Source organism: Setaria italica, chromosome VII, assembly GCF_000263155.2.
Source record: "Setaria italica strain Yugu1 chromosome VII, Setaria_italica_v2.0, whole genome shotgun sequence".
Taxonomy (NCBI): Eukaryota; Viridiplantae; Streptophyta; class Magnoliopsida; order Poales; family Poaceae; genus Setaria; species Setaria italica.
The window spans coordinates 34,649,121-34,674,916 of record NC_028456.1 but is presented as its reverse complement, the minus strand read 5'-3'; the positions used below and the strand labels follow the sequence as shown (position 1 = coordinate 34,674,916).

Genomic DNA, 25,796 nt, shown 5'->3' with positions numbered 1-25,796 from the left:
ATACAAGAGCAATAGTTTCTTAAAAAAAAAAAGCCTCGTCTTTGATCCTCGAAACCACCATGAACAAGGGTGACTCAGCTCTGTCAAAAATCCGAGCGCGGCTGGCATCGTAGTTGAGGACGTGACGTTTTCCAGATGGCGCCCCTCGGCTGCGACTGCGACCACTATATATTGCGCACGTTTCGTTCACAGGAGAGGGACACGAGAGAAAACGGCCTGAGAAAGAGAAAGAGAGAGACAGCTAGCTGCCTTATCCTAGGCTTGGCACTCGATCCGTTAATAAAATCTCACTCCTGGAGACTAGCTTGGCTCAGCAAAAGGCTCGCTCGCTGCTAAGGAGAGCCTCGCCTTCGACGGCAAAATCGTCCACGGAGAAAATGGACGCGAAATCAGGTCAATTCCTTTGCCTTCCCCTGTGATTTTCACTCCATCACCGGCCGATGCTTCATAAATTGACCTAATCCAGAAAGAATTTCTTTTTGAACCTTAACAGTACAGCAAGAAGAAAGATTCCAAGCTTAGAAAATTATGTTACAAGATAGTACAATAGAGTTGCTTATAACTTAGCTCAGTTAGCAAAGTGAACGGTGCATTGTGCTGTGCGACGGAGGAAAGGGTCCGTCTTGTGTCATCGAGCTGCTCAAATCTGATTTTAATTTCTTATATCAGATTAAGGGCCTGTTTGGGAAGGGGGTGTTAAAGTTTAACACCCCCTTTTTAACAGATTTTAACACTTTTGGTTGCCAAACACAAGTGTTAAAGATGAAGTGTTAAAATTTAACACCCCTCTTTTCATAAACACATGGAGGGGGTGTTAAAATGTGCTAAAGGTGTTAAAAGTGGTCCCCCTCCCCACTTATTCCCTGGTTGCCCCCCTCTCTCTCCTCTTCTCTCTCCTCCACTGCCCCCATCTTCCTTCCCCGATCCGCACGTCGCGCACCGCCGCCAGTCCGCCCGTCGCGCCGCCGCTGGTCCGCCCATCGTGCGCCACCGCCGGTCCGCGCCGCTCCTGCGTCGGGATGCCACGCTGGGCAGCACGCGGCGGGCTCGCGCGGGCGGCAGGCGGCGGCCAGCGCGGGCGGCCTCGCGTGGGCGGCGGCTGGCGCGGCCGGCGGGTGCGGGCGCGGGCGAGGCCGATCCGGTGGTGTGGGGACCGGCGGGCGGCGCAGGTGGTGGCGGTGGGGGCTCGGGCGGGCGCGGTGGTGGCGTTGGGGGCTCGGGCGGGCGCGGCCGCTAGCGCCGCGGTAGGGGACGCCGGCGGCGGGGCGGGGCCGGAGGCGGCATGCGCAGGGGAGGGGCCGACGGGGCGGCCGGCAGCGCCGACGCCGACGTTGGCGCCGGGCACGGCGTGGACCGAGCAGGGGTGGGGCCGGAGGCGGCAGGCGCAGGAAAGGAGGAAGAAGGAAGGAGGAGGAAGGAGAAGAAGGAAGAAGGGGTATTTGGCTGCCATTGAGAGGAGTAATGAGGGGTAAAGTTGTCAATTACAACCTAAGGTGTTAAATTTTAACAGATCATCCAAACACCTCAAGATACTAAAGTTTAACACCTTTATTTGAGGGTGTTAAAGTTTAACACCCTGTTAAATTTTAACACGCCCTTCCCAAACAGGGCCTAATATAAGCACTCTTTATCTCCAAAAAATATAAGCACTATCTTCTCGTAGAAAGATAAGAAAAAAAATTCTAGAAAAAAAAAGGTGTGGCCAATCCAAACGTGGCGCAAGTCGTAGGACTCGGTACGAGTCCACCCCACGTCGGCCATCGTAACGACGCGGCTGCTTCTTCCCTTCTTCCTCCACCCGTCCGTACTCGTCGTCTTCTCCGGCCGGCCGGAACTACAAAACCGTTTTTCCTTCTCGTACGGGCCTGTACAGAAGAAAATCACCACTACCAGCCCAGCAATTCCTTGCCCCTCCCACAGTAGTGCCTAGAACCTTTCTCTCCACCGGAGCAGAAGGTTCTAGAAGGCCCGCCCCCCGGCCAGGATGTGCGGGATCTTCGCCTACCTCAACTACAATGTGTCGCGGGAGCGCCGCTACATCCTCGAGGTCCTCTTCAACGGCCTCCGCCGCCTCGAGTACCGCGGCTACGACTCCTCCGGGATCGCGCTCGACGCGGACCGCCCCGCCTCCTCCTCCTCCTCTGCTTCCCCTCCTGATGCGCCGTACGCCGGGGCGCCGCCGCTTGTGTTCCGCCAGGAGGGCAAGATCGAGAACCTCGTGCGATCCGTCTACTCCGGTCAGTTCTCTTCTCGTTCCTGAATGCTTCCTGGCGCAAAGCTTGGATATTTTCGCGACTTGTTTTATTTGGGCCTCAGTTGTCTGTTTCCATCTGTAAAGCTTCGATTTTGGCCGGGTTTCGGATCCAATTTCGGGGGAATTTTGTTACCTGCTGACGTGTTTTTAGATAGTTCTACACTTCTACTGTTATCTTATCACCTGCCATTTCTTTGCTACTGGAATCGCCAACTTCCAAAATTCAGCATCCCTGTTCTCATTATCTCGAATTATACATGGTTCTATGAAATTCCAAATGTTGGCCATTCGAATCAATCAGAGTTCTTTCTTTATGACATCTGTCAATATCTTATGCAAGTCGGCACTTGAAAACCTCCCTTTTCATTTCCTTCCAAGTCCATGCTACAAAGTTTCCATCGCACTTTTGGTACTCTGAAATACGTGCAATTCATGAACTATCGGAGTGCTCAGAAGCTAAATCTTACCCCAGCTTTCGTGTTTGTGTTCTTCAGAGGTCGATGAGAAGGATGTGAACCTAGATGCTGCATTCAATGTGCATGCTGGAATTGCCCACACCAGATGGGCCACACATGGTGTGCCTGCTCCAAGAAACAGCCACCCCCAATCTTCTGGTGCCAGTGATGAGTTCTTGGTCGTCCACAATGGCATCATCACCAACTATGAGGTCTGCTTACTCTGTTGTTGTGATATTTTATAATACAACTGTATTGTTTGTTTCATATAGTGGCATCATCATAAACTTGTTGTGACATTGTTTGATAGAATCCTTGCGTATTGTTTGTTTTGTTCTATATGATCTTTACAGTTGTTAGTGCACTCAGATCATTGAAACCACGTGCCTGTACCAACTTGCACCCCACGTGAAAGTCTATGCTTTGAGCCCCTCCACATGGGATGTCTCGTTATCTTCCTTCCTATTTTTTAAGGAGGGAATCTGCCCATCAGTTTAAAAGCTCATAAAATTACTGGTACTAAGGAACAGTTACTGCAGTACATTATTTACTGTTTAACAAATGGAATATCAAGAACTGTCTTTTTTAGTCCTGAAGATTGTTTCGCCACAGTCTGGATTTTTTTTTGTCTTAATTGTGTAAATGAGGATTCACAATTCTCAATGTTAGATTTTAAATTTCATCTTGTATTTATTGGACATTTATGACACTCAAGCCTCAACCATTTGAAACTTGAATGTATATGATCATTTACCATTGTACACTAATATGGCATCGTATGATAACATGGTAAATTGTAATTCTAACTTGATCTTTTGACTTATTTGTTCAGGTCCTGAAAGAGACACTAACTAGGCATGGTTTCACCTTTGAGTCTGATACAGATACAGAAGTCATCCCTAAACTAGCAAAGTTTGTTTTCGATAAATCTCATGATGAAGAAGGTAATGCGCTTTTATCTTGAAATTGCAATATTGCTGCCATAAGCAAAAGCAGAAAAGATGTACCCTCTGATATTTATCTGGGCCATTTAGTCTGTAGTTTCTCTTAAAATTGTTTTCTTTTCAGGGCTGTTAAATTATTTCCTTGGAGCATTGCACTATGGCTAGAACATTAATATTGTCCTCAAGGAAGTAGATAAGGCAATAGTTGATACACATATATGCTATTTGTGCACAACACTTTCTAGTAGAATGTAGAGACTCTTAGGCGCCACGCTATTTCAAACTTGGCAGGAGAGTTCCTTAAACATGGAAGAATACTTACTGTTGCATTACCGAATATATAATTGCTGACTGAACTCATCTGTGACTTCTCGCTAAAGAAATTCTTTACGTTGTTTTTCATTTCCTCAGGTGATGTGACATTTAGCCAAGTTGTTATGGAAGTTATGAGGCAGCTGGAAGGAGCCTACGCACTTATCTTTAAGAGTCCACACTATCCAAATGAATTGATTGCATGCAAACGAGGGAGCACACTGATACTTGGTGTCAATGTAAGTGAAATAACATTCTTATACCCTTGATATATTGAGTAGGTTTAATGTGAGAAAACTGAAGTAATTTTCTTTTTTTGCATGTTTGTTCTGAGATTCATTTTCTGTTGTAGTGAGGCACTAAATTAACCTTTTCTTGCCATCATCCACTTCAAAAATATGTGATGGAAAACAGCATCATAATAAACATAAAGCATTAAAGAAGATGTTTATTCCATTATTTGGATGGAATAGTATCCTAGAATTGACTTTTATTATAACAATCTTCTCATCAAGGTAAATGCTTTACAAGGTCCACCCTGTACTCAATATAGTAATGAACCTGTTAATTGCCACATGTTTATCTCTACACTGTTCGATCTTAAGAACCATGCAGTTAAGTAGTTCAAGATTGATTTTATTTATGAGTGACCTTTTCAGTAATATGTTTTTTACATGATTGTAATTCACATTTTGTTATTGCACTTGTATGGATCTTACAATTGTCTTTATTGAATTTGAATTCTTTCCTTATAATATACAAATCATGCTCTCTTGCCTTCCAGGAATTGAGTGGTCAACAAAATGGCAAACCATTTCATGATGTCAAAGCCTTGACAACAAATGGAAAGCCCAAAGAATTATTCTTCTCCAGTGACCTATGTGCTATTGTAGAACATACAAAGAACTATTTAGCTCTTGAAGATAATGAAATTGTTCATATTAAGGTATTCTTTAAAGGCTTGCTTGTTAGTTTACATGCATTTTATGGTTTTTAAGTTGCTGGTATTTTTGTTTTTGAAGGTTCCTCTATTTTAATTTGAGATTTTGTAGACCTTGATATCATAAATGCTATTCTTGATTCCCTGCCACCATGATGTTATATCCTAGAAATATAATTCCCGACCTTCTATTATGCCTGATTGGTTTAAGCATTGCAGGATGGCAGTGTGTCAATCCTCAAGTTTGACCCTCACAAAGAGAAGCCAGCATCTGTGCAACGAGCATTGTCTGTTCTTGAGATGGAAGTTGAGCAAATAAAGAAAGGAAGTTATGATCACTTCATGCAAAAAGAAATCCATGAACAGCCACATTCTTTGACAACGACAATGAGGGGTAGGCTAAAGGATGGTGAGGTTCTTTTAGGTGGACTGAAGGAACATCTCAAAACAATTAGGCGTTGTAGAAGGGTGGTTTTTATAGGCTGTGGTACAAGTTACAATGCTGCCTTAGGTGCAAGAACATTTGTGGAAGAACTGACAGGTAGGTCTGATCAATTACTCCAGCTGTATTGCCTTTATGAGGAAAATTTTGGAATTCCTCAAAGTGATTAGAATTTAGTTAACGATCCTGTAGCTTAAGTCCTTTTTTCTTGCTTTATTGGATAATAGGTATTCCTGTGACTATGGAGGTTGCAAGTGACTTGCTGGACAGACAAGGTCCCATCTATAGGGAAGACACTGCAGTTTTTGTCAGTCAGTCAGGGGAGACAGCAGATACCCTCCTTGCTCTTGATTATGCACTAGAAAACGGAGCCCTTTGTGTTGGCATAACAAATACTGTTGGAAGCACACTGTCGAGAAAAACACATTGTGGAGTTCATATCAATGCTGGTTGTGAGATTGGTGTTGCCAGTACCAAGGTTGGTCTATTAAAATTTTCTTGCTGTAATGGTTATCCTCATTTTTTTGACCATCTCAATTCTTATGTGCTAACATACCTGCCAATCTTGCAGGCATATACAAGTCAAATAGTAGCCATGGCGATGATGGCTTTGGCTATTGGATCTGATCAAATATCCACTCAAGCTAGAAGGAATGCTATCATCAGTGGACTTACCAGCCTTCCAAGTATGTTGCAATGGATACAAAGTTTATTATGCTGCCAAGCAAAATGCTGTTTTTAACTGATGCTCCTGAACGTGTGTACTCTACGATGTAGGCTGTGTCAGTGAAGTTCTCAAACTTGATGCTGAGATGAAGGATCTTGCCTCTTCCTTGATCGATTCAGAATCCCTCCTTGTGTTCGGAAGAGGTTATAACTATGCCACTGCACTAGAGGGCGCCCTCAAAGTTAAGGAGGTTGCGCTGATGCACAGCGAAGGCATGCTTGCTGGTGAGATGAAACACGGACCGCTGGCACTGGTGGATGAAAACCTTCCCATCATTGTCATTGCAACACGTGATGCATGCTTCAGGTAATCGAGCACTTTGGAAAGGAACCAGTTCAGCTTTTGGTTTTATTATTCGTAACAAGGTTTTGCCTAACAAGTTCTCCACCTGTTGCAGCAAGCAACAATCGGTAATACAGCAGCTACTTTCACGCAAGGGGCGCCTGATAGTGATGTGCTCGAAGGGAGATGCATCTGCTGTATGCTCAATTGGATCCTGCAGAGTTATTGAAGTTCCAGGGGTTGCAGACTGTCTCCAGCCCGTGATCAACATAATTCCGTTACAGGTTTGTCTAAGCTTTGTTTTGTTATTTTATGTTTAATTACGCTACGTGCAATTCTGTTGACTGAACATATTTTGTTATGTTTGGTTCAGTTGCTGGCGTACCATCTGACAGTTCTCCGTGGATTCGATGTGGATCAACCAAGGAATCTGGCGAAGAGCGTGACCACACAGTAGATAAGAGGTAGAGGAGATGTGTGACTTGTATCCTTGTGTTGTATGGGGCAGGTAGCATGCCGGCTATAGCTTTTGGTTAGTGTAATTATTTATTATTGTTCTTGAGGTGGCTAAGTATTACGGTATGTTAAACAAGTGACTGAAATGTACGGTACAAATGATATATTTCAGAAAGAAATGTCCAGGAGCCTGTTTAGTTATCTGCCGGTCTGGGCCCATGTCGACGGCTGTAGCGTCACTGATGGGCCGTGGGCCGAGCTTTTTGGACGTGTCTGTTGAAGGAAGGAACTTTTTTTTATTTTAGCATTTTGCAAAAATATATAGTCAAACAAAAAAATTGCAAAATTAGACTATTAATTCATATCACCACACTTTCAAAAAATCATAACTAATTCATATCATCGAAACTTGTGTCGATTATTTGAGCACCAATATGACATCAAATGAAAAAAGTTTTAACTACAAAGTTGTAGATCTCGTCGAGATCTACAATTTTCATATAAAGTTTATCTCCATTCGAGTTGATATGAATTAGTTATGATTTTTTGAAAGTGTGGTGCGGAGGGGTGTACCCTTGTCGCCGCTTGGGCCGGCGGTAAGGCTCTTCCGCCGGTCCAACCGCCGCCTGGGCGGCGGTAAGATCCTTCCGCCGGGGACAATAGCCTAGTTTTACAATTTTTTTGTTTGACTATATATTTTTTCAAAATACTAAAATAAAAAATAAAAAAATAAAAAAAGTAGAGAGGAGGAAACCGAGTGCAGGCACGGGCGGCGGCACGTGCTAGGGTTGAGGGAGGAGGCTGCATCCAACGGTAGAGAGCTACTCTACGAATCTCAAACAACGGTAATTGTGGAAGAAAAAAACTTCCGGAAGTTAGATAGGATTCCCGGGGTGTGATGGCCTGCCGGTGTGTCATAGGAGGAGCTTGGAGCCCAATGAGCTCGCTATAAAGAAGGGTGCAGAGACGAGCATAGTAGTTGGGTCGTTGAGTTGAAAGCCTAATGGGCTGAGGTGTCTGAGTCTGGCCCAAGTGGCTGGATAAAATATATATTTACAGAGACACTTATTTCTACGTTGACGAACCGGCGGACAATTTCGGGCATACATTGGGCCACGTCGCCCCATCTTCCCAGCCGTTAGATGGTAAGATGAAGTTCGATCACCACATGGAGGATGTTTGGATCCATGAATTAATTTTCAGTTCGGATCACATTCGGATGGGATGTTTGATACCAATTAGAAGAACTAAATATGAATTAATTATAAAACTAATTGCATAAGTCATGGCTAATTCGCGAGATGAATTTATTAAACTTAATGAATCCATAATTAAGCACATATTTACTGTAGCGGATTCGTCTCGTGAATTAGCCTTTGTTTATACCATTGATTAACCTGTATTAATCTAAACATTCGACACGTGACAGAGATTAAACTTCAGACACTGCAACCAACCACCTGACGCGGCATAGGTGCCGGCGAAACTTTGCGACCCGGCACTCATTCGCTGGCGAGAGATTACCAACGCAGCACCTCCTCTGCCCCTGCCCATGCACCGCCGGCTGCTGCTCCCCTCCGCACGCACCATCTCAGCCGCGCGCAGTTGTCGACGCGCCGCAGCTTGCTGTCCTGCTGCTCAAACCACCACACACATACACAGAGCCGTGGCTTCGAAGGCTAGTGTCGTTCCTGCGGCGATTGGTGTCGCCGACGGGGTGGAAGCGGACACGGCACGTAAGTTGTGCGTCCTGGCCGTCACCTGCACCGGCGACAACGCCGTCATGGCAGCCGTCCCTGCAAAAGCTAACGTGAGGTTCTAACTATAATAACCCACCGCAAGTTTCATATCATATCTGTGGCATTTGATACAAGTGTGTTTATTCAAATAGTTCTATTTTACAAGACCAACTGAAACAACCAAATACGGGCCAGCGCGAAGTCCATTTGGTTTACCTTCATTCACAGGTAGCTTTTATCCAGGGGATTGCAGATGCTCCATCAGAGTAGCTGGAATTAATAATTGGTGGATCACAGCACCACATGCTTCACAGAACAACTACCATCCGCGTCCAGTAACCAAGTGCCCCATACTATCCCAACATGTTGAAATCTGCTTAATTGCTTATTCACTCTGTTCTTGTGAGTCACAGAAATGTTGGTGCGGGACCTCTTCAGTAATATGGTTCTTTCTGTACGAGTCGCTGTCAGTTTCAAGTTCCAGTATGGTATTTGCAGTATCCACCTGGCACATGTTGTTCTGCAACTCATGACAGCTTCCCTCATCATACTCCTCAGTGAGCCAAGCTGCACTTTCCGGTTCACCAACGTTACGGCATCCAGACAAAATCAGATCTAGCATTTTCCTTCGCACATCGTATACAGGATTAGGCTCAATCAGGCAGCCTTTACTGTATCTCTCCCTCAGAATGACTGTCTGTGCACTTCCCTTTGTCGAGATGTAGAAAATTCCTGGGTACTTAAGAAGAAGCTCCTGCAAGTTTACTTCCATATTAAAAGCTCTTCTGAAGTGCGACAATCTTTCAAGTGGTATCATCTTTTCTACTGTCAGACTTAAAAGTTCATGAAGAATACCAACAATACGTTTCTCAAGCCGCTCGACATTGTGGATCGGATGCAAAGCATTCTTCTCATAAGGTTTGGTGTAGGGAAGCCTCTGCCAATTCTTGAGTTTTTCCCTAAAACCTTTCTCAATCTTATATCCAGTAGGAAAGTTGATTGGAAAAGCGTATTTTGTCTCTGATTCAGCTAGCCATTTTTCAGTGTACTCTTTCTTCCTCCATTCTTCAATCTTAGCTACAGCTAATTCGTCATCCCTAGCAACAAGTGACAGAGTATCAGGGGATTCAAGATATAAATCATGTCCATGCTTTGGTAGTATGGAAGACCTGTAATCGTCGGGAAGCCCAAGTTCCCTCCTTACTAGCCATAACGCGTGCATATTCAGAGTTCCATTCATGGAGAGCATGAGAAGTTTCTTCAGGCGCTGCACTGTGTCGGCCTCATTCTCCCTGATCACAGCATCTTCCTCTGCAATCAAGTCGGCCATCTTTTGCGTGATCTTGCAGCAATGGTTTCTCTTTACAGGGTGCATGTAAATCTGGAAAATGTGGGGATATTTCTTGAGGAAAGCGCCGATCTCAATGTTCAACCCGACCTCATGTCTCCACTTTGAAAGAAGTTGGACAGATGCATATCCATTCCTCTGCTGGGATATCAACTCACGTACAGCCAAGGCATGCCTCAAGTTCCTCAGTTGAACCATTAGCTTGTCCAGCCTATGATCCCTTGTTCTGCCCTCCAGACGGGTTCTTGCTGAATCTACTGGCTTTTTCCACCGCCGCTGCACACCACAGTTGAAGGGACCATATTGAAATGCCCCAGTCCCACCCAATATTCCCAGCCGCACAGAGAGGGCATGCAGGTTTCCTGGACTGAATGTGATCGATGCCATTTGCTTGTATGTTAGAACTCCAATCCTTAGAATATACGAAGCTGCATCAAGAGTCACAAGTGCATCTGTAGGGCAATGACAACCTGCCAAAGTTCAACACATCTTCAGATTTGCAGAGCATGTCATTGGCAGGAGCGCACAGAGAAGGATTATGCATATGATTTCACAGAAACGAGTACGAAAGTGGGAGCTGACTCCATGCAGTATAGCAATTAGCAACACATTGAAATTACCTTGCTAGGCATTTCATCGAACATGGCATGTGCATAACCAGAGCGATGGGCGACGCTAGCTCCAGAGTGCCTCTGCCTGACGCTGACGCTGACGGAGGACGAAAGGGTGCCGGCAGGCTTCAAGATAGCAGTTGGCAAGGGCCAGGACGAAGCAGCAGTGTGTGGGAGACTGGGAAGTGATCGGCGATTCGGCGGGCGGGAAATGGGCGGCGGGTAGCGTTGGGCTCTCTCGGAGTCTCGGAGTCGGAGGCGAGCAGCAGGGGGTTCTCTTTTTGTTTTGTTTTTTTTTTTTTGGGGGGGGGGGGGGGGGGGGTGTAGAGAGGGAGCTACCCGAGTGGCGTTGGGCTCTCAGCTCTCTCTTGCCTGGCTGCCTCTTGGGCCGCCGTTGGGCCCATACGTTACTGTTTTGGGTCTCCTCTACCGCAGCGGGGTTTAAGCAACAGCAGAGCAGCAGACCAGCAGCCTCGCCTCGCCGCCACCAATCACCCGCCGTCCCCTCTCTCCCATCGGCTGCTTCCGCCGCCGCGTGCGCCACTCCGCTTCTACTCCCGACGTTGCCTCGTCTATTGGTCGAGTTCGATCCCCATTCCTTGCTGGGATTGGGAACCCGGAGTCCCCAACCCTAGCGAGGCGCGAGGGAACGAGCAAGCGGGTCGACGATGCCGAGCTTCCCTCCTCCCGGCGCCGTCACTGTCTGCGAGATCAACCGCGACCTAGGTGCCTACCCCATCTAATCGATTCCTACTGCTTGACGACCTCTGAATCAGTTGGTATCAGCGATTTGTGCTCATCTCACCCTTCCCTGGTCTCTTTCGCAGTTGCGGCAGATTCCTTGTCCGACGACCGCGCCAAGGAAGCATACGGGGATGTCCTTGTCAGTTCACTTTCCTAGAAATTTCGCCTTTACTTATATTTACGAGAAGCGAATTGTGCTTACCTGACCGACGGATTTTATCAATTTGGGGTTTGGCATTTGCAGGGAATGGTCTTCAGCCCCATCCCTTTCCAGCCAGACGCTCTTCCCCCCATCCGCGAGCCCCCTGCTGCTGAGCAAACTGAGTCCAATGAGAATGTACCCGCAGCTAGTGTGACTTCCTCCATATCAGAGTTCTTCAAACGGATGATCTTCCCTCCACAAGAAGTGAGTTGGATTGCTGTATCTGAACTACTTTATTTACTCCAATGTGCCCCAAGTATCTTTCTGTCCACCCACAGAGACTTGCACACTTAAACCATTTCTGTGTGCATTATAGGAGGTTGGCAGGAATTTTTTTTATCTTCTTGTAAAAGAATGTCTAGGGATGAAAATGGTCAGGAAAAAAGGTCTAACCACTTTTGATTTCGTATTTTTATGCGGGAACGGAACGAAATTGGGAAAACTCGGTCGGGAATGCGAAATCGGATATACGGGATGTTGGAAACGAAGCAATTCGATCGGAAGTATATTGATAATGGTCGGGAATCGATAATTAGCGGGAACAACAAACCACCTAAACACAAAAAGATACAAATATGGTACTACCAACTACAGTGTGCATAGTAGTACCGCGTAGCAAATATATGCGTATATTACCAAGTTATATGATTAAGCCTTTATTTTAAATGGACTTGTGATGTGTCATACACCCATAGAATAATAGAACATGGAATGTTATTTTTAAATCGTCAGAATATTTATGCAAATAAAACTACAGAACTACCAAAAAAAGAAAATGGAAAAGAAAAATGAACAAAGGGCCAAACCTTGCTGCTCCATGCGTGAATTCCTGGGCCAAGCATGGAATGATGGGCCGCATGCATGACTCGTCAGCTCCTTGCCTCCTCTCTTCTAATGCACAGAGGCCAGCCGCCAGCAGGTGCATTTAGTCCCACCTTGCCAAGCGAATCACCAGTGTGTGCGCATGTGAGCTATAAAGCAGACCGAAGGGGCGGTGGGCAACTGGGTGGGGCAGTTGAGTCTTGGCTGTGTTTGGTCTAAGATTTGAACTTGCTAAACGGGTGAAAACCGGGATAAAAACAGGAATTCCCGGGTGGAAACGGGAATCCGAGAAAACGGTCGGGTAATTCCTTAAATTGTGTCTGCTCCTGTTACTGGGACTCAGCTCCCGGTTCCCGACCGATTTCGATTTTTTCCCCAGCTTATCCGGAAACAGTTGGGAAAATGGGTAAACGGGGTCAGTCGGGACGGGAACTTTCCCGGCCTGTTTTCACCCCTAAGAATGTCAATGTCCAGTCCCAGAGGCTGAATGCATTGCCTGTTTCTCACTTCTCCACAGTGAGCCTACATGATTGTAACTTGGTTCAGTAGCTTTCGCATAGTAATGTTAGCATTAGCTGTGGATCTATGAATGGATTTGCTGATCACTCCATCATAATTTCTAATTGCTGTCATTACAAAGTTATCTCAAAATTAAAGCCTCAAGTTTTTATCCAGCACCCTGTATTTGCCTCCTCATTGTTGAATTAGCTAAGTTCCTCCATGTGATTCTTTTTAAGAAAATCATTATACTCATGCTCATGAATAGTCATTCTGTTTTACCAGCCAAATCTGCTACAAAAATTTGACACCCAGAAAATAAGTTGGAATCCGCACAAGCATTGTCTAGCATTTGTGTCCGGGAAGAACCAGGTTACAGTACATGACTTTGAGGATTCAGGTGAGATCTGCCTACCTTGTTTTCTTGTATTATGTTCTGAACTATATACATCAACTTAGTTGCAGCACATAATAATGACCAACCCTTTTAACAGATGCTAAAGAGCCGTGCATTTTGACAAGTGACCATGTTAAGGCAATTGAGTGGAGACCAAATAGTGGCAAGATGATTGCAGTTGCCTGCAAGTGTGTATTACTACTGCCTGATCATATAGCTCTTTAACATGGCTCTTCACTCTTGTCATGTCTTAATAATTGCTGGCATATTTCACTTTTAGATTAAGGTGATCATTTTCTTTTTAGGGGAGGGATATGCCTCTGGTCAGCATCATATCCTGGCAATGCTCCATTCATGAAAGCTGGGGTCACCTCTTCTTCCCTTAGTGCCTTCCGTTCTGGTGATCAGTGGATACTGGTGGATGTTCTTCGTGATTCTTCTGCTGAGCAAGTTAGTGCACTTTGTTGGAAGCCTGATGGAAGATATCCTTGATATAAATTTTCATAAGCATCTGGCAAAGGCTATCGTTTGTTTTCATATATCTTGTTTTAAAACTAAACTTCAATATTAATGTGGGCTAACTGCATAAAATTCAATTTTTGCTGAATTCCTGATGTCTACATCCACTGTGCATACATGAAAGTTTACAAGTAGTAGTAGTTATTTGTGGGGAGAACTAACCACTTGTATATATAGTTTCCTTGACAAATCTCCACATACTTGGCATCTGCCTCCTGCAATAGTCCATCTTTTACAATTTGGGATGTTTCTCAAGGTAGGCATAGCTACCTTTTTCTAAATTCAGACAACAAATCCCAGTTGATATAGAACTGTGTACTTATATCTGGAAGCTTCTTCTTTTGCTACAGGGTTGGGTACTCCTATACGGCGTGGATTAAGTAATATATCACTACTGCGGTGGTCACCTAGTGGAGATTACCTTCTAGCTGCTAAATTGTATGGTCAATTTCCATTTCGATTTTGACATTTCTAGTTACTAATATTTCCAAAGATTTACAAAATTCATTTTATATTAGTGATGGAACTTTTCACTTCTGGGAGACAAACACATGGACTTCAGAACCTTGGTCTTCATCTAATGGATATGTGTCTGTAAGTAAGATACTCAGTCCTAGATACCTATTTTTTGAACATTTTTTTACATTGGAGCACAATACTCCTTAGTGAAGGAGTAAGCAACTTAATGCACTTTATAGATTTCTTGTTCCTTTAGAGGTTATATGGGATCAGTTAGGCTATCATATAAGTTATCTTGAAGTTGATATCTTTAGCATCTAACTGATGCGTAAGGAACATACCTATTTTCAAATAGCATATGAACCTTGGATTTCAATACAAATACAGTTTATTTTCTTTATCCATAACAACCTTATATTTTTTTATTCTCAATAATTTCTGAATGATTTGTAGTCCCAACAGCTGACAATAGTTTGATTTTATAAAAAAGAATAGCGAAATGAGACTTGCTGATTTGGTGGATAAATTCTTTTGGAAACAATATAGATGCTTGTTTGCAGTTAATAGTGACTAACTCTAGTTTGGTAATTTGAATATTGTAAATATTGCATAAAGCTTAGTTTGATTGGATTGTATCTAAGCTATAGCAATACATAATCTTGTTTCATGGCCAATCTACTTGGCAGCAACACATAATGTATCCATTGTACCCTCCTTACAAATTGGATGGTATTTGTTCTACTGTTTGTCTGTTTCCTGTTTTTGCTTATTTCTACTTTGGTTCCTCTCAGGGAGCGAATTGGGATCCAGAAGGTCGTGTCGCATTGTTATCCTTTTCTAACTCGACAACACTTGGCTCAATTCACTTTTCATCTAAGCCACCATCTTTAGGTATGTGCAGATATCCCTGCAAAAACTTTGTTGCTAAAACTAGCGCTGTACTATTTGTCTGATGAATCCTGATAATTTGTCCCGTGTTCCTTTTCTTCAGATGCCCATCTCCTACCGGTTGAACTTCCAGAAATTTCCTCCCTGATTGTAAGGTAACGGCAGAGGCATTAGAATTATAAGCTCTTGATATGTGTACCTCATGCTACATAATTTTGCCATCCTGCATCCTCATTTGAGCTGATGATATTTCAACTAACCTCATTGGCAATTAATTGATAATTTGTTTGCCATGTATGTTTTATGCAGTGAATCCACTCTCATATTATCTAATTCAGAATCCATTATTAATGTATATAGCATAGGTTTATAGGATCACAAGAAAAGACAAGCACTTGTTAACTAACGGAAGCATGCAACTATTTATTTCCATAAACTATCTTCAGAATCTTTGTATTTAGGAAGGTCACCATTCTTATAGCCTAAACTAGAATCTTACTTTGATTCACACACTTATGCTTTAATTGCTTCATCTAGCCGAGGCATAGAGAAATTAGCATGGGATGCTTCAGGGGAGCGTCTGGCATTGTCGTTCAAAGATGGAAATGAAATGTACCGTGGCCTTGTTGCTGTATATGACGTGAGGAGATCTCCACTTGTCTCACTATCACTAGTGTAAGAGCAAACTTTTCCTATTTACTGCATCATGTTGATCATTAACTTGTGTTTCAATGTTATTCCTTAACCATTCTTTGATGATATTCCTCTGTGCGCATCCAGTGGATTCATTAGAGGACCTGGAGAAGGAGCAAAACCACTTGCTTTTGCTTTTCATAACAAATTTAAGCAAGGACCCTTGCTTTCTGTGGTAAGATATCTGGGAATCCTGCACATACATTTAGACAACCATGGCTTGTGCTTCCAACTTGTTTTGTTCACGTATGGTTCCACTACACATGCAGTGCTGGAGCAGTGGCTGGTGCTGTACATATCCACTGATACTTCATTCCCATTAACTACAATGTAAGTTTCTTCAGCAGGCTTGATATTTCAGTTACCTATGATGACTTGATATTTGTGTTGCCTGCTGATAATTCCACGTTCGTTTCCTTTTGATGTCTAGCGACTAGTGTGGCGTCTTGTCAGTTCAGGACTGAATGTTTTAACTAGTGCTGTCGACCTGGAAGATTGAATGTTTCACTTACAGGTGGAAGACAATGTTTCAAGTACTGTTGATGTCTTGTATAGTGCACTGCAGCCTTGCTTTGTTAAGCAGGTGCAGTTTCTATATATGCGCCTAGGAGAAATGCAAAGCATGAATTGCATCCCGTGGGTGTAACATTGTAACTTGTGAAAGGGAGTCTATTAACGGATTTGTCTCCAGATGTATTTGACCTGTATTACATTTGATTTATGTTGAATTTACCGGTTTGGTTTTTCAGTAGACGTCGATTTTTATATATAGCTATCTAAAGCAAACATATGGAGAGTTAAGAATATTCGATAAATTTTGCCATAGTTTCCTATCGTGTAGTGTAGTGCGACATATGCTCTTAAAGCTTGATGTCCTCTTAGGCAAATTTCACATGCTCAAAAAAGACTTGTACGAGTAATAATACAGAAATCAATCAGTGCAAGCAGCATGATGATGGCTGGCTGATGACGCACAACCGCTGTATCCTGTTGCCATCGATAGGACTTGCCCTTTTTATGTTCTTGTTTTCGCTAGCAATATGCCTTGTTGAATGGTCGCTCATGCACCAAGTCGAGCTTGAGCTTTTCAGCAATTGCCAGTTATACTTGATCACCATTGCCAATTATACTTGCAATTGGTGGAGAGGCAATAATTCGACGAGTCGGTGCTCTAGATGTTGATGAGTTGCTCGATCGCCTTTTAACGACGGGCATAATTTCTCTAAATAGTAGATGGTGATCGCGTAAGGTCAAGAGAGATTTGTGGGTAACCTACCGTTTGATGGGTTCAGAAATGACCTTTTACACTTGAGAGGAGATAGTGCATCCTCCACTATTTATAGCATTATCATTCGTCATTAAAAAGACGAGCAACTCATCAAACCCATCCATCTATGATCATTCGTTTAATGTTTTTACTACCGTAGCATAACACGGAACCTTGTACTCTTTGTACTCCTTGTACTAATAAACCTTGAGAAACTAGGATCCGGTTTGATCAAAGCCCAAAGCAGAGTAAAAACAAGTCATTCTGTTCTGTTCTGTTCTGCCACCATCAACACTAATCCATATCTGCAGCAGTCGTGCAGTCTCAGAAGAATAGCATGGGGCCTGATAGCAAGCAGATATACAGGAACACAGATCACACCATAGTTTGTGCAAAGTATGAACCCACACATCATATAGTTAACCCTGTCTCTATTGCAACTTGTGATGTATTGCTTCACATTTCCGCCACACGTTCGTGCTGATCCAGAGCCAGGTCGAATGACGTGAAGGAGTAGGGAGCGAGCAAGGCCTGCATCTCTTCTCCCGCATTCGGCAGCTCTCTGCTAACCGGCACCACCTGCATAGTTTTGCCAGTCTCGAGTTTAGACAGTGCTAAAGCAAATGCCGGAGTCTAAGTGTAGGCTTCAAAGTTCAGAAATTTTTCGTACTGCCATATGGGAGCTGTATACTAGTTGACAAATTGCTATCGGTTTCAGAGCTTGTACTAAAAGGTTAATAGGAAAAAAACACTCATCCTCTTACATTATTTGGGTTGCTGAACGAATTTTCATCCATCACATTGCTGGATGTCAGAACAGTGACTCTTGATCGCATTGTATCAACACCAACTTGGAGTTCTTGTGCACTTATTGTCAGGCTCACAGCATGAGGCCCGAAGTTTACGATCTACAAAGGATTTGGAGGTCAAAGTAATAACCATATCTAAGGATATCCAAACTTCACGAATATTATAGCGCTTGTCAAATGAGCTGAATCAATTACACGCAGGCTACAACAAATTAGAAACTGTTGGTTTTACCTTTACCCTCAGGAAGCTATTCTCAGTGTCCCTCCAGGTAATTGCGGATGCTGCCAATGAATCAGAGTAGCTGGATGCGATTGTAATTGGATGGATCACAGCACCACTTGATTCACGGAAAAATGTCTGCATCCAGTAACTGGGAGTTCCGTACTGTTGCCAGGAGTTGAAGACTATTGCATCTGGGTTCCATTTCCAGCTGATATAAAAAGTTTCAGACATAATCACTGTTGTTGCCAAAATAAGAAGGCTTAGACGAACAAAAGCATGGAGCTCAGCAATACTAACCCAGGATCGTTGTCATTGACGAAGAGTGGCGCATAACTAGCCATCTGAACGATGTCACTGCAAAGAAGCATCACGCAGAGCCCCCTCATTAACACACAAGAAGTAATGGTTTGTTACTCACTGTCAGTATTTAAGAATACTTTATAGAGCTACTCCTGTAATCTCTGAAAATTTTTAGATCACCTGTTCTTTTCTACTCCAGTGAGGAATGCAGCCTCTGCCAGTGAAGCAAGGAGGCTTCCATTACCAGCATCCTTTTGTTCTGTAACTGCATATTCGCTGACAAACACCTGAATATGAACATAGGATAGTCAATTTACTTCCTGTCTGACATCTGATGATGTCAACAAGAAAGAGAACAAGGTTGAATAGTGCTTCTTGAGACCTGATGAACAGTATCTATACTACTTGATAGCTAAATTCATCTACTTGAACATGTTTTTTTGGGGGGCGGAAACAGTATGGGAGACCCCTACTGCAGTATTTATTTATATAGAACTATAATAAAAGGCACAAACAAATGTACAAAAAAAGGGAAAGGAAACTAGATAAAAGGGAAAGGAATGGATTCAACACATCATTGTTGGAATTTGCATATCTACATGATAAGTCTAACATATCTACATGATAAGTCTAACAATATATCTAACGTGTTTTAATAAGCAAAGATGTAAGTCTCATTACAGAACAAGATGGAAAAATGTGTCTTACAGAAGTTGCATCCTTTATGAGCCATTTTTATAAAATCTGTTACCAAAATAAATCTCTCCATAGAAACCATATAAACTAAATTATACCTTTGGTCCTGTACGTGATGTCCTATCAAACTTACTTTTCATGAGGAAAATATCAGTAGAACTGTTATAGATCTGCAAAAAAGGGTGATATTTTTAGGACGGTCAATAGAAGTACATCAAGAAAAACTCCATTATGAAGTCACGAGAAAAAAGGTAAATGGGGAAAAATGACAGACTCGAAAGCAATAGGCTTACATGGAAGTCATACAAATCTGCAGGATGGTCAAGTGCCTCAGATGAGCCGTCACAGTTTGAAATCATTTGAATGTCTGGATATGCTTCTCTTATAGCATTATAAAATTTGAGGTAGTTTCCTGTTCAGTATTAAAGAACATCATGTCAAAGTGGTTATTCTTGAGAAGCTCAGTATTACTTCAGAGAAATTAGTGAGGTTACTGTAGACCTAAGGAAGCTGGTAAATTGAACTGCCCAATTTTTTTTATGGTTTTGTTTTCATTCTTTATTGCTCCATAACTTTAAAAACATGTACCACAGGATCAAGTAGGTTCCTTAGTAATAACCGGAAAAAGATGAAAGAAGGGGAGAAATGGTGAAGAAAAACAGTAGTTTGCAGATTAACAGGAAGCGAGTGCCAGAATGTGCTAATTAAAAGCCAATGTTAGTGACGAAAAAATACGTTCTTTATAATTTGCATATATATTATTTAATTTATTAAAAACTTTACCTTGGTAAAATTCCTTCTGACAGTCTTCATTCCCAATCGCAACGTACTTCAGTGGAAAACGTTTTCGATGTCCCATTGCAGCTCTAACAGAACCCCAATTCGATTCTGCACTCCCCTTGGCAAACTCAAGACTATCCAATACATCCTAAAGAAGGAAGGATGAAATTATTTCCAGAAATTGTGGATTTAAATTATTGAGAAATGCACATTGGCATGGTGGTAATCGCTGCAACTACGAGACAAGAAAATAGAGAGGAGGAAATATTTAAAGAACATTGGCATAGATGATCAACTAGCCAATTGTTACTGTCTCGTCTTTATTTCTTTAAAAACAATTTATGACAATTTGGCTTCATCAAAGTTTAGTCCGTGGCCTTAAGGATAGCAAAGTAGAAAATTGTGTCAATCGCATCCCTTATAAAATAGTAGTTAACATAGTGTGAGTGCTTTGAGACATTTAATCAAGCACACAAATAAATATGTGCTCATGTCATTCAATCCTGGGAATTAGTCATTACAGGATTTCCTTTTGACAATATCACCAAGTTTACTAAGAAGGAATTTTTTTCTGTTACATCATCCGAACAATGAAAGATCTAGGGAGTTCAAAATTACCTTGACAAAAGGTGCAATACTATTGGTGTCAACTCCCTCATTGTGGCTGATTCCTAAATTTCAAGATAAAGTATCCAGAATTAGTGACATGCTATTGATGATTATAGATAAACTGGAAAATGTATAAAGTCTCAAGTAATATTTACCGGCATTAAAGACCCAGATAGGGGCAGCACCCAGGTCTTCTGCAAGCTTTTGTCAAAATTTTGAAACAAAAACATAATCAGTTATGGTGAAAATGAAAGAGGCAAACTTACGACATTAATCAACAAATCAACATTTGCCTGGAGAAACTCAAAATATCCAAGTCCATCATCAGTCCAGTAATTCCAAACGTCTCCATAGTGTCCAGGTCTCTCTTCCCATGGACCAATAGTTTCCTTCCATCTGAAAGCATTTCTTAACAGGTTTCCTTCAACAAAGCAACCCCCTATCAAAAACGATGAACAAATATTGTAACTGTATGGACATAAAGGAAGTTTTCTTGAGTGTGTTAAATATCTATGTGTTATTTGTAACTGTATGGACATAAAGGAAGTTTTCTTGAATGTGTTAAATATCTATGTGTTATAATGTGTTGGTAATAAAGCAAGACTTCCCTTGAAATGTGTAGGGATGTGACCTTGAAGTAACAAGAAATGTTTTCTCAGAATACTTTATTCCTCAAAAGGTGTAGGTAGTGTTACATTCCTGTGTTTTGTTACCGAGAAAAATCATGTTCTGTTTTACTGTGTTGCGCATATTTTCGGCTATACCAAAAGATAAACAGTGTCACTTGGGTACACTATCTGCAATAATTTCTCTGTTCGTTCAACTAAGTTGATACAAGCTAGGACACTGGGTACTCTTCAACCATGAAAAATATCTTTGACTTTGAGTCTGCTGACTTTTATGTGTTCTAAAGAACAGATGGGAACAATTAAAGAATTGTTTTAAACACAAGCTTTTCATCAGAGAAAAATACAGTTTGTTTCTATCATATTGTTCTAGGTGAGTCATTAGTAATTTTTTGACAAACCTGGTATAGTTGTATGATCAAAGCTTGTTTCAGTACATTTTTTGTATTCTAGTTTCTGCCTACTCCTAATGCAAAGGAATGAAAAGTTCACTAGCAACATAGCTTCGATTATTTAAAACATAGAAAGTACCAGGAAAACGTAGGAATCGTGGTTTCAAATCCAAAAGCATATACATGAGCTCCTTGCGAAAACCATGGCCCTGTACATGTAAAAAATTCAATTAGCAATTAATGTAAACATAGTAGTAAGGATGGTGTGGCATTATACAAGTAAGATTCAGTTTATTTCAAAATTCTACAAAAATGAGTATAGTTTATCTGATTGATCTAATAGGTTAGAAAAGTGTCTTGGGGTCAACATTTTGGTCAAGATTGATTGTTAATTATAATTGAACAATTCTGATGGCAATATGGCACACATATTATGAAAAGGGCGCCCATCGAATATATGCCTGCTAATTAAGAAACAGAGCAAGCCTGTATCTTTTCCTACAATTTGTTGTAACCTAAGTTCTTACTGGACCTTTTGTCATGAACATGTTCTTATTGCATCTTCATGAACTGTGTGCAATAAAACATTTTTGGTTGCAAATAGCCAAAAGAGAAATACGCACCTTGTATGTATCTGAGGGCATGAGTGACACTTGATCAAACCATATTACCCCCCTTTTGGAAGTTGTTAGATCAAGTCGTGAAGTTCTGCATGTTTCTTGAGCTAATAGTTTCAGTTCTACCCTTGTCCAGTTTGACACGTCAATATCTCTGAAACAGTCAATATGAAATTACATCAGTTATCAAAGAAAAAAGAAGAAACTAAAAAAAATACTCTCTATATCAGGGAAAAGATACATACTGTATATATGCTGATGCCAGGTTTTGCAATGCACCTGAAGGTCTTGAACATGTGAGTGAAGCTGTCAACTCCACAGATTCTGGTGATCTGATGTACATGACTAGATTATAGGTTTTTCCTTCTTCTATGTTCTGGAAAATAAAATAGCCAGAATCTTCATAAAACTACAGATCAGTGGAAAATGGAAATGGAGTGGAGAAAAATCGTAACAGTAGTTCAAAGGAAGTAAGGGGCGTCCATTTGATAGGCTCCTGAAAGCTTATATTTCCCATGAAAAATAAACATGAATATAAACTAAATAGATAACTCATTAAGTTGTTACTTTCACCTGTAAAAAAATACATTTTGTACAAGGAACAACACTGTACTGTGTCACCTATTGGCTTACAAAAGATTCTTTTGATTAGACTTATATAGTTTCTTGCTGATATGTCAGTTGAGGTATGTATTAGGATGAATATTTTTCATACCATGCCCCAGAATCCCGGGTTGTAGACGCCAACACCGCCAGTTGGGCACTTGTCACATAGAACCTCAATTCTTAGAGCAACAATATTTCTAGTGAAACAGGAGACAGGATCAGTCGTCACATATATGGAAGACTCATCTCCGATGATGCTCCATGGGTCTATGTTTGAAGGGGTATGGGGCCCTCCTGCTTCAAAACCTAAATCACAAAATATGCCCCAGTCAGTTAAGGCTAATAACAAATATATTAATAGAAGTTATAAAAGAAAAAGGTAGAATGTTTTTCTTCTATTCTTCTGCGGTTCAATACTGAACCTCAGTTTATTTAGTTATGCAGCAATGCTAAGAATTATCTAAGTAACAGAACTGAGTTGACCAACAAACAGCATACAGAAATGAGGATAATAACACTGTTAATAGAACTTTGTCTAGAATTGTACTTATATAGGACATGTTATGTGCATAACTTGAACAAGTGGATCGATTTACTGTTTACTTTTATTCATTAAATCAATCCACATGTAAGAAGTATGAACCACTGTTATAAGGGACATTTTGGTTTTATCTCGCTGACAATGCTGCACTAAAATATAAACAGCACAAGTTGGTTGCTCGCCAGCTCAACACATTCCCTGGCATATTAATTGCCTAGATTTTCAACCTATCTATTAATTTCCTTTGGAACAACAAAGTCAGAAACCTTATCAACTGCGTCCGGTCACTTTGACGGAGCATTTTTCCATGAAGCATAAATAAAAGCTAAGAGTGATAGTAGTACCTCTGTTGCTAACAAGCTCCTCCCAGATTCCACCAGCTCCAGCATGGTTGATCTCCTATAGTATTCACTTATCAAATTACCACAGATAGATATAGGATAATTGAAACCAGCATGGTTTACATGGAATATTCAGATTTTTTTCCTTTCATTAAGATGCAGTGAAAATTGAAACCAGTATCAACCAAGAAACTGCAGTGCACAACGTGAATTTGACTGCTTCTTGGTCTAATAAGTAGGGGCAGATAAATTTTCATGGCATTCATGAATGAAAGAAAATTTGAAATAAGATGTGTGAAGACATGGACATGAACTGAAATATCATTATAGTTAATGAGTGCACTGCAGAGTGAACAAATGCTAGAAGCCTACATCCTCAGATGACAAACTCATTCTTCCTCGTAATCGCGAAATCAAAAAAATATGGAAAATCTAATTATGTCTCCTGGGTTAACTCACATGTTCACTGGGACTCCAATTTCTAAAGCCTATAGATCGAACTGTGGTAAGGAGAAGAACCCCACGAGACGGTATGTACAGAAGCATAAAATCTTTTGCTACAACAAATTAAACGTAGAAGCGGATGGATCGATAGAGAATGCATGAAGATGAACTGGCACAAAGTTCAAGAAGGAATATCTGACCTCAAAGAATAGTCCGAATAATGTTTCAGGGATCTTCCTAGCAAGCCTCCACGAGGCATCAACTTCAAGTGTTGCTGTCTGCGTCCATTCCAATTCTGCGGCAACGCCTTTGCAGCACAAGGAGAAGAGGAGGAAGGAGAAGAAGATGTTGCAGGAGTAGACGTGCTTCGAACCCATATGCACACTTCTGCATGCCAATAAAACGCTAGTTTAATCAGGCTATCATATCAATCCCATGCATAGAACATGAACAGACAAGGAACTGTGATTATTTGAATGGATGAAACGGAAGGGAGGGGAGGCAATGAAGTGCAGGATTGGTAAAAGAGCAAGAAGCAGAGGAGAAAAACAATCAATGTCACTCCACCGGGTTAGGACCTCCTTGGGAATTATAATTAATTAAAACTGCCAGCAACAGAACAAAACCACCAAACGGACTCATATGATAAACATAGTTGCGACGAACTTGAGCATCACCCAGTGAACAAATTAAGAAGGCGCGAGCTAGTGAGGCTCTTCTCTTAGGCATTTCACCAGACAGCTTGAGCTCAACGAAGAAGTTAAGCTGCATGCGATGGAAATGAAAGAGGAGATTTGAGAAGCGAAGGGCGTGTCACCTGAAGAGGGTCGCTCAGGAGTGTGCAATGCTGCGGCAGCGTGAGCGCTGAGGAAGGACGGCATGGCGCTTTAAGTAGGCAAATGGCGCTTGAAGCAGTGGGAGGAGGGAGCACAGCAGAGGCGGAGGCCGTCTTGATCAGGGGCGAGGCCCCGCATGTCAGGGACGTTAGTTATAGGATCACCACCAGCAGCAACATGTGGTCACTCCCTCTCGCTCGCTCTATGACTATGAGCATGCAAGGGCTGAAGGATAAAAGCACAGCCGATCCCAAGTCTCTCGCCACTGACAAGAACATGTTCAGAATGGTGTAGTAGGGCCGCAGGGTTGGTGTCATCTTCCACCGTATTTGCGAATGATGTGAACACATATACACTACGTCATGATGCCATACCAGTGCAGTGGCAATCTAATCTGAGTATGTAGTGTACCAACACCCAACAATACAATTCAAGCAATGGCAGATGGCATTGTCCTACAATTAACTGCAGCTAGGAGTAGGACTCCAATTGTTCGAGGGGGATGGCAACGGGTGGTTTCTGAATCGGTGCACCGGCCTGCTGCTGCTCCTGCCAACTCCTGTCCTGACGCACACGAGCAAGCAATGCAATAATGCAAATTGCAATTGCACCGCACCTACCCGAATGGAGATGGGAGAAAGATGAACAAACAACTAATGAAACAAAGCTACGACTGTCAAAAATGGTACTGTCGTGTTGCCATCCATGTATTTTGTATTAGGACTTGCAAGCAACCATAATCAATCAGTGTGGCATGTGCAAATTACAGGATATGTACTTAAAGCTATTTTGTGTATTTTGTTTTTGGCTACGACATCTAAACCAATATCATTACGGAAATAATACTGCTGATTAATTGTATTTTTCTCTTTTCTTCTTTAGTTCTAGTATTATATTATACACAGTTAAGGAACCAACTCCTATCAAGAAACTAATCAATCAGCCAGTACGTCAATAGTAATGTGATATAATGCACA

At 42.0% G+C, this 25,796-nt stretch overlaps 4 protein-coding genes across 5 annotated transcripts; 2 read left to right on the top strand and 2 right to left on the bottom strand.

Annotated features, from left to right (window-relative positions):
* The first annotated feature begins 222 nt into the window (after window positions 1-222).
* Window positions 223-7,013, top strand: LOC101768209 (glutamine--fructose-6-phosphate aminotransferase [isomerizing] 2). Of its 2 annotated transcripts, none has more exons than XM_022828463.1 (11): window positions 223-393; window positions 2,749-2,921; window positions 3,542-3,653; window positions 4,065-4,204; window positions 4,750-4,911; window positions 5,125-5,446; window positions 5,575-5,825; window positions 5,919-6,033; window positions 6,125-6,380; window positions 6,472-6,640; window positions 6,730-7,013. In XM_022828463.1, the coding sequence occupies exons 1-11, from the start codon at window positions 378-380 to the stop codon at window positions 6,811-6,813; spliced, it is 1,800 nt and encodes a 599-aa protein (XP_022684198.1). In that variant the 5' UTR covers window positions 223-377; the 3' UTR covers window positions 6,814-7,013. The 2 variants fall into 2 exon arrangements, with proteins under 2 accessions (XP_022684198.1, XP_004977457.1); XM_004977400.4 differs by lacking the exon at window positions 223-393 and adding an exon at window positions 1,730-2,237.
* A 1,622-nt stretch (window positions 7,014-8,635) lies between these two features.
* LOC101767798 (protein ROOT PRIMORDIUM DEFECTIVE 1) lies at window positions 8,636-10,797 on the bottom strand. The gene is made up of 2 exons (XM_012847614.3): window positions 10,520-10,797; window positions 8,636-10,369 (listed from the first exon to the last, which is right to left on the bottom strand). Exon 2 carries the CDS (start codon window positions 10,284-10,286, stop codon window positions 8,937-8,939), a length of 1,350 nt encoding a protein of 449 aa, XP_012703068.2. The 5' UTR covers window positions 10,287-10,369; window positions 10,520-10,797; the 3' UTR covers window positions 8,636-8,936.
* Window positions 10,798-10,944: 147 nt separating this feature from the next.
* LOC101767397 (aladin) lies at window positions 10,945-16,483 on the top strand. The gene is made up of 15 exons (XM_004977399.3): window positions 10,945-11,236; window positions 11,338-11,393; window positions 11,499-11,660; window positions 13,062-13,176; window positions 13,271-13,361; window positions 13,479-13,655; window positions 13,890-13,948; window positions 14,043-14,130; window positions 14,211-14,286; window positions 14,943-15,042; window positions 15,143-15,194; window positions 15,577-15,714; window positions 15,820-15,907; window positions 16,002-16,062; window positions 16,163-16,483. The coding sequence occupies exons 1-14, from the start codon at window positions 11,179-11,181 to the stop codon at window positions 16,053-16,055; spliced, it is 1,314 nt and encodes a 437-aa protein (XP_004977456.1). The 5' UTR covers window positions 10,945-11,178; the 3' UTR covers window positions 16,056-16,062; window positions 16,163-16,483.
* Window positions 16,484-17,244: 761 nt separating this feature from the next.
* On the bottom strand, window positions 17,245-25,005 carry LOC101767000 (alpha-L-arabinofuranosidase 1). Its single transcript, XM_012847567.2, has 18 exons — window positions 24,801-25,005; window positions 24,184-24,370; window positions 23,543-23,597; window positions 22,767-22,963; window positions 22,297-22,427; window positions 22,058-22,205; window positions 21,574-21,643; window positions 20,710-20,855; window positions 20,572-20,617; window positions 20,426-20,478; window positions 19,811-19,955; window positions 19,321-19,439; window positions 19,126-19,197; window positions 18,512-18,618; window positions 18,329-18,385; window positions 18,041-18,239; window positions 17,764-17,907; window positions 17,245-17,578 (listed from the first exon to the last, which is right to left on the bottom strand). The coding sequence occupies exons 2-18, from the start codon at window positions 24,358-24,360 to the stop codon at window positions 17,456-17,458; spliced, it is 1,989 nt and encodes a 662-aa protein (XP_012703021.1). The 5' UTR covers window positions 24,361-24,370; window positions 24,801-25,005; the 3' UTR covers window positions 17,245-17,455.
* Window positions 25,006-25,796: the final 791 nt, after the last annotated feature.

Coding starts and splice junctions, on each gene's coding strand:
- LOC101767397 (XM_004977399.3), top strand. CDS start 11,179: ATGCCGAGCTTCCCTCCTCCCGGCGCCGTCACTGTCTGCGAGATCAAC. Junction 11,394..11,498: donor AAGCATACGGGGATGTCCTT/GTCAGTTCACTT, acceptor TGGCATTTGCAG/GGAATGGTCTTCAGCCCCAT. Junction 13,949..14,042: donor AATTTGGGATGTTTCTCAAG/GTAGGCATAGCT, acceptor CTTTTGCTACAG/GGTTGGGTACTCCTATACGG.
- LOC101767000 (XM_012847567.2), bottom strand. CDS start 24,360: ATGGGTTCGAAGCACGTCTACTCCTGCAACATCTTCTTCTCCTTCCTC. Junction 20,479..20,571: donor TATCTGGGTCTTTAATGCCG/GTAAATATTACT, acceptor CTTGAAATTTAG/GAATCAGCCACAATGAGGGA. Junction 19,440..19,810: donor TCAGAAGGAATTTTACCAAG/GTAAAGTTTTTA, acceptor AATACTGAACAG/GAAACTACCTCAAATTTTAT.
- LOC101767798 (XM_012847614.3), bottom strand. CDS start 10,286: ATGGCATCGATCACATTCAGTCCAGGAAACCTGCATGCCCTCTCTGTG.
- LOC101768209 (XM_004977400.4), top strand. CDS start 1,985: ATGTGCGGGATCTTCGCCTACCTCAACTACAATGTGTCGCGGGAGCGC. Junction 5,826..5,918: donor TTGGTGTTGCCAGTACCAAG/GTTGGTCTATTA, acceptor CCAATCTTGCAG/GCATATACAAGTCAAATAGT. Junction 6,381..6,471: donor ACACGTGATGCATGCTTCAG/GTAATCGAGCAC, acceptor CACCTGTTGCAG/CAAGCAACAATCGGTAATAC.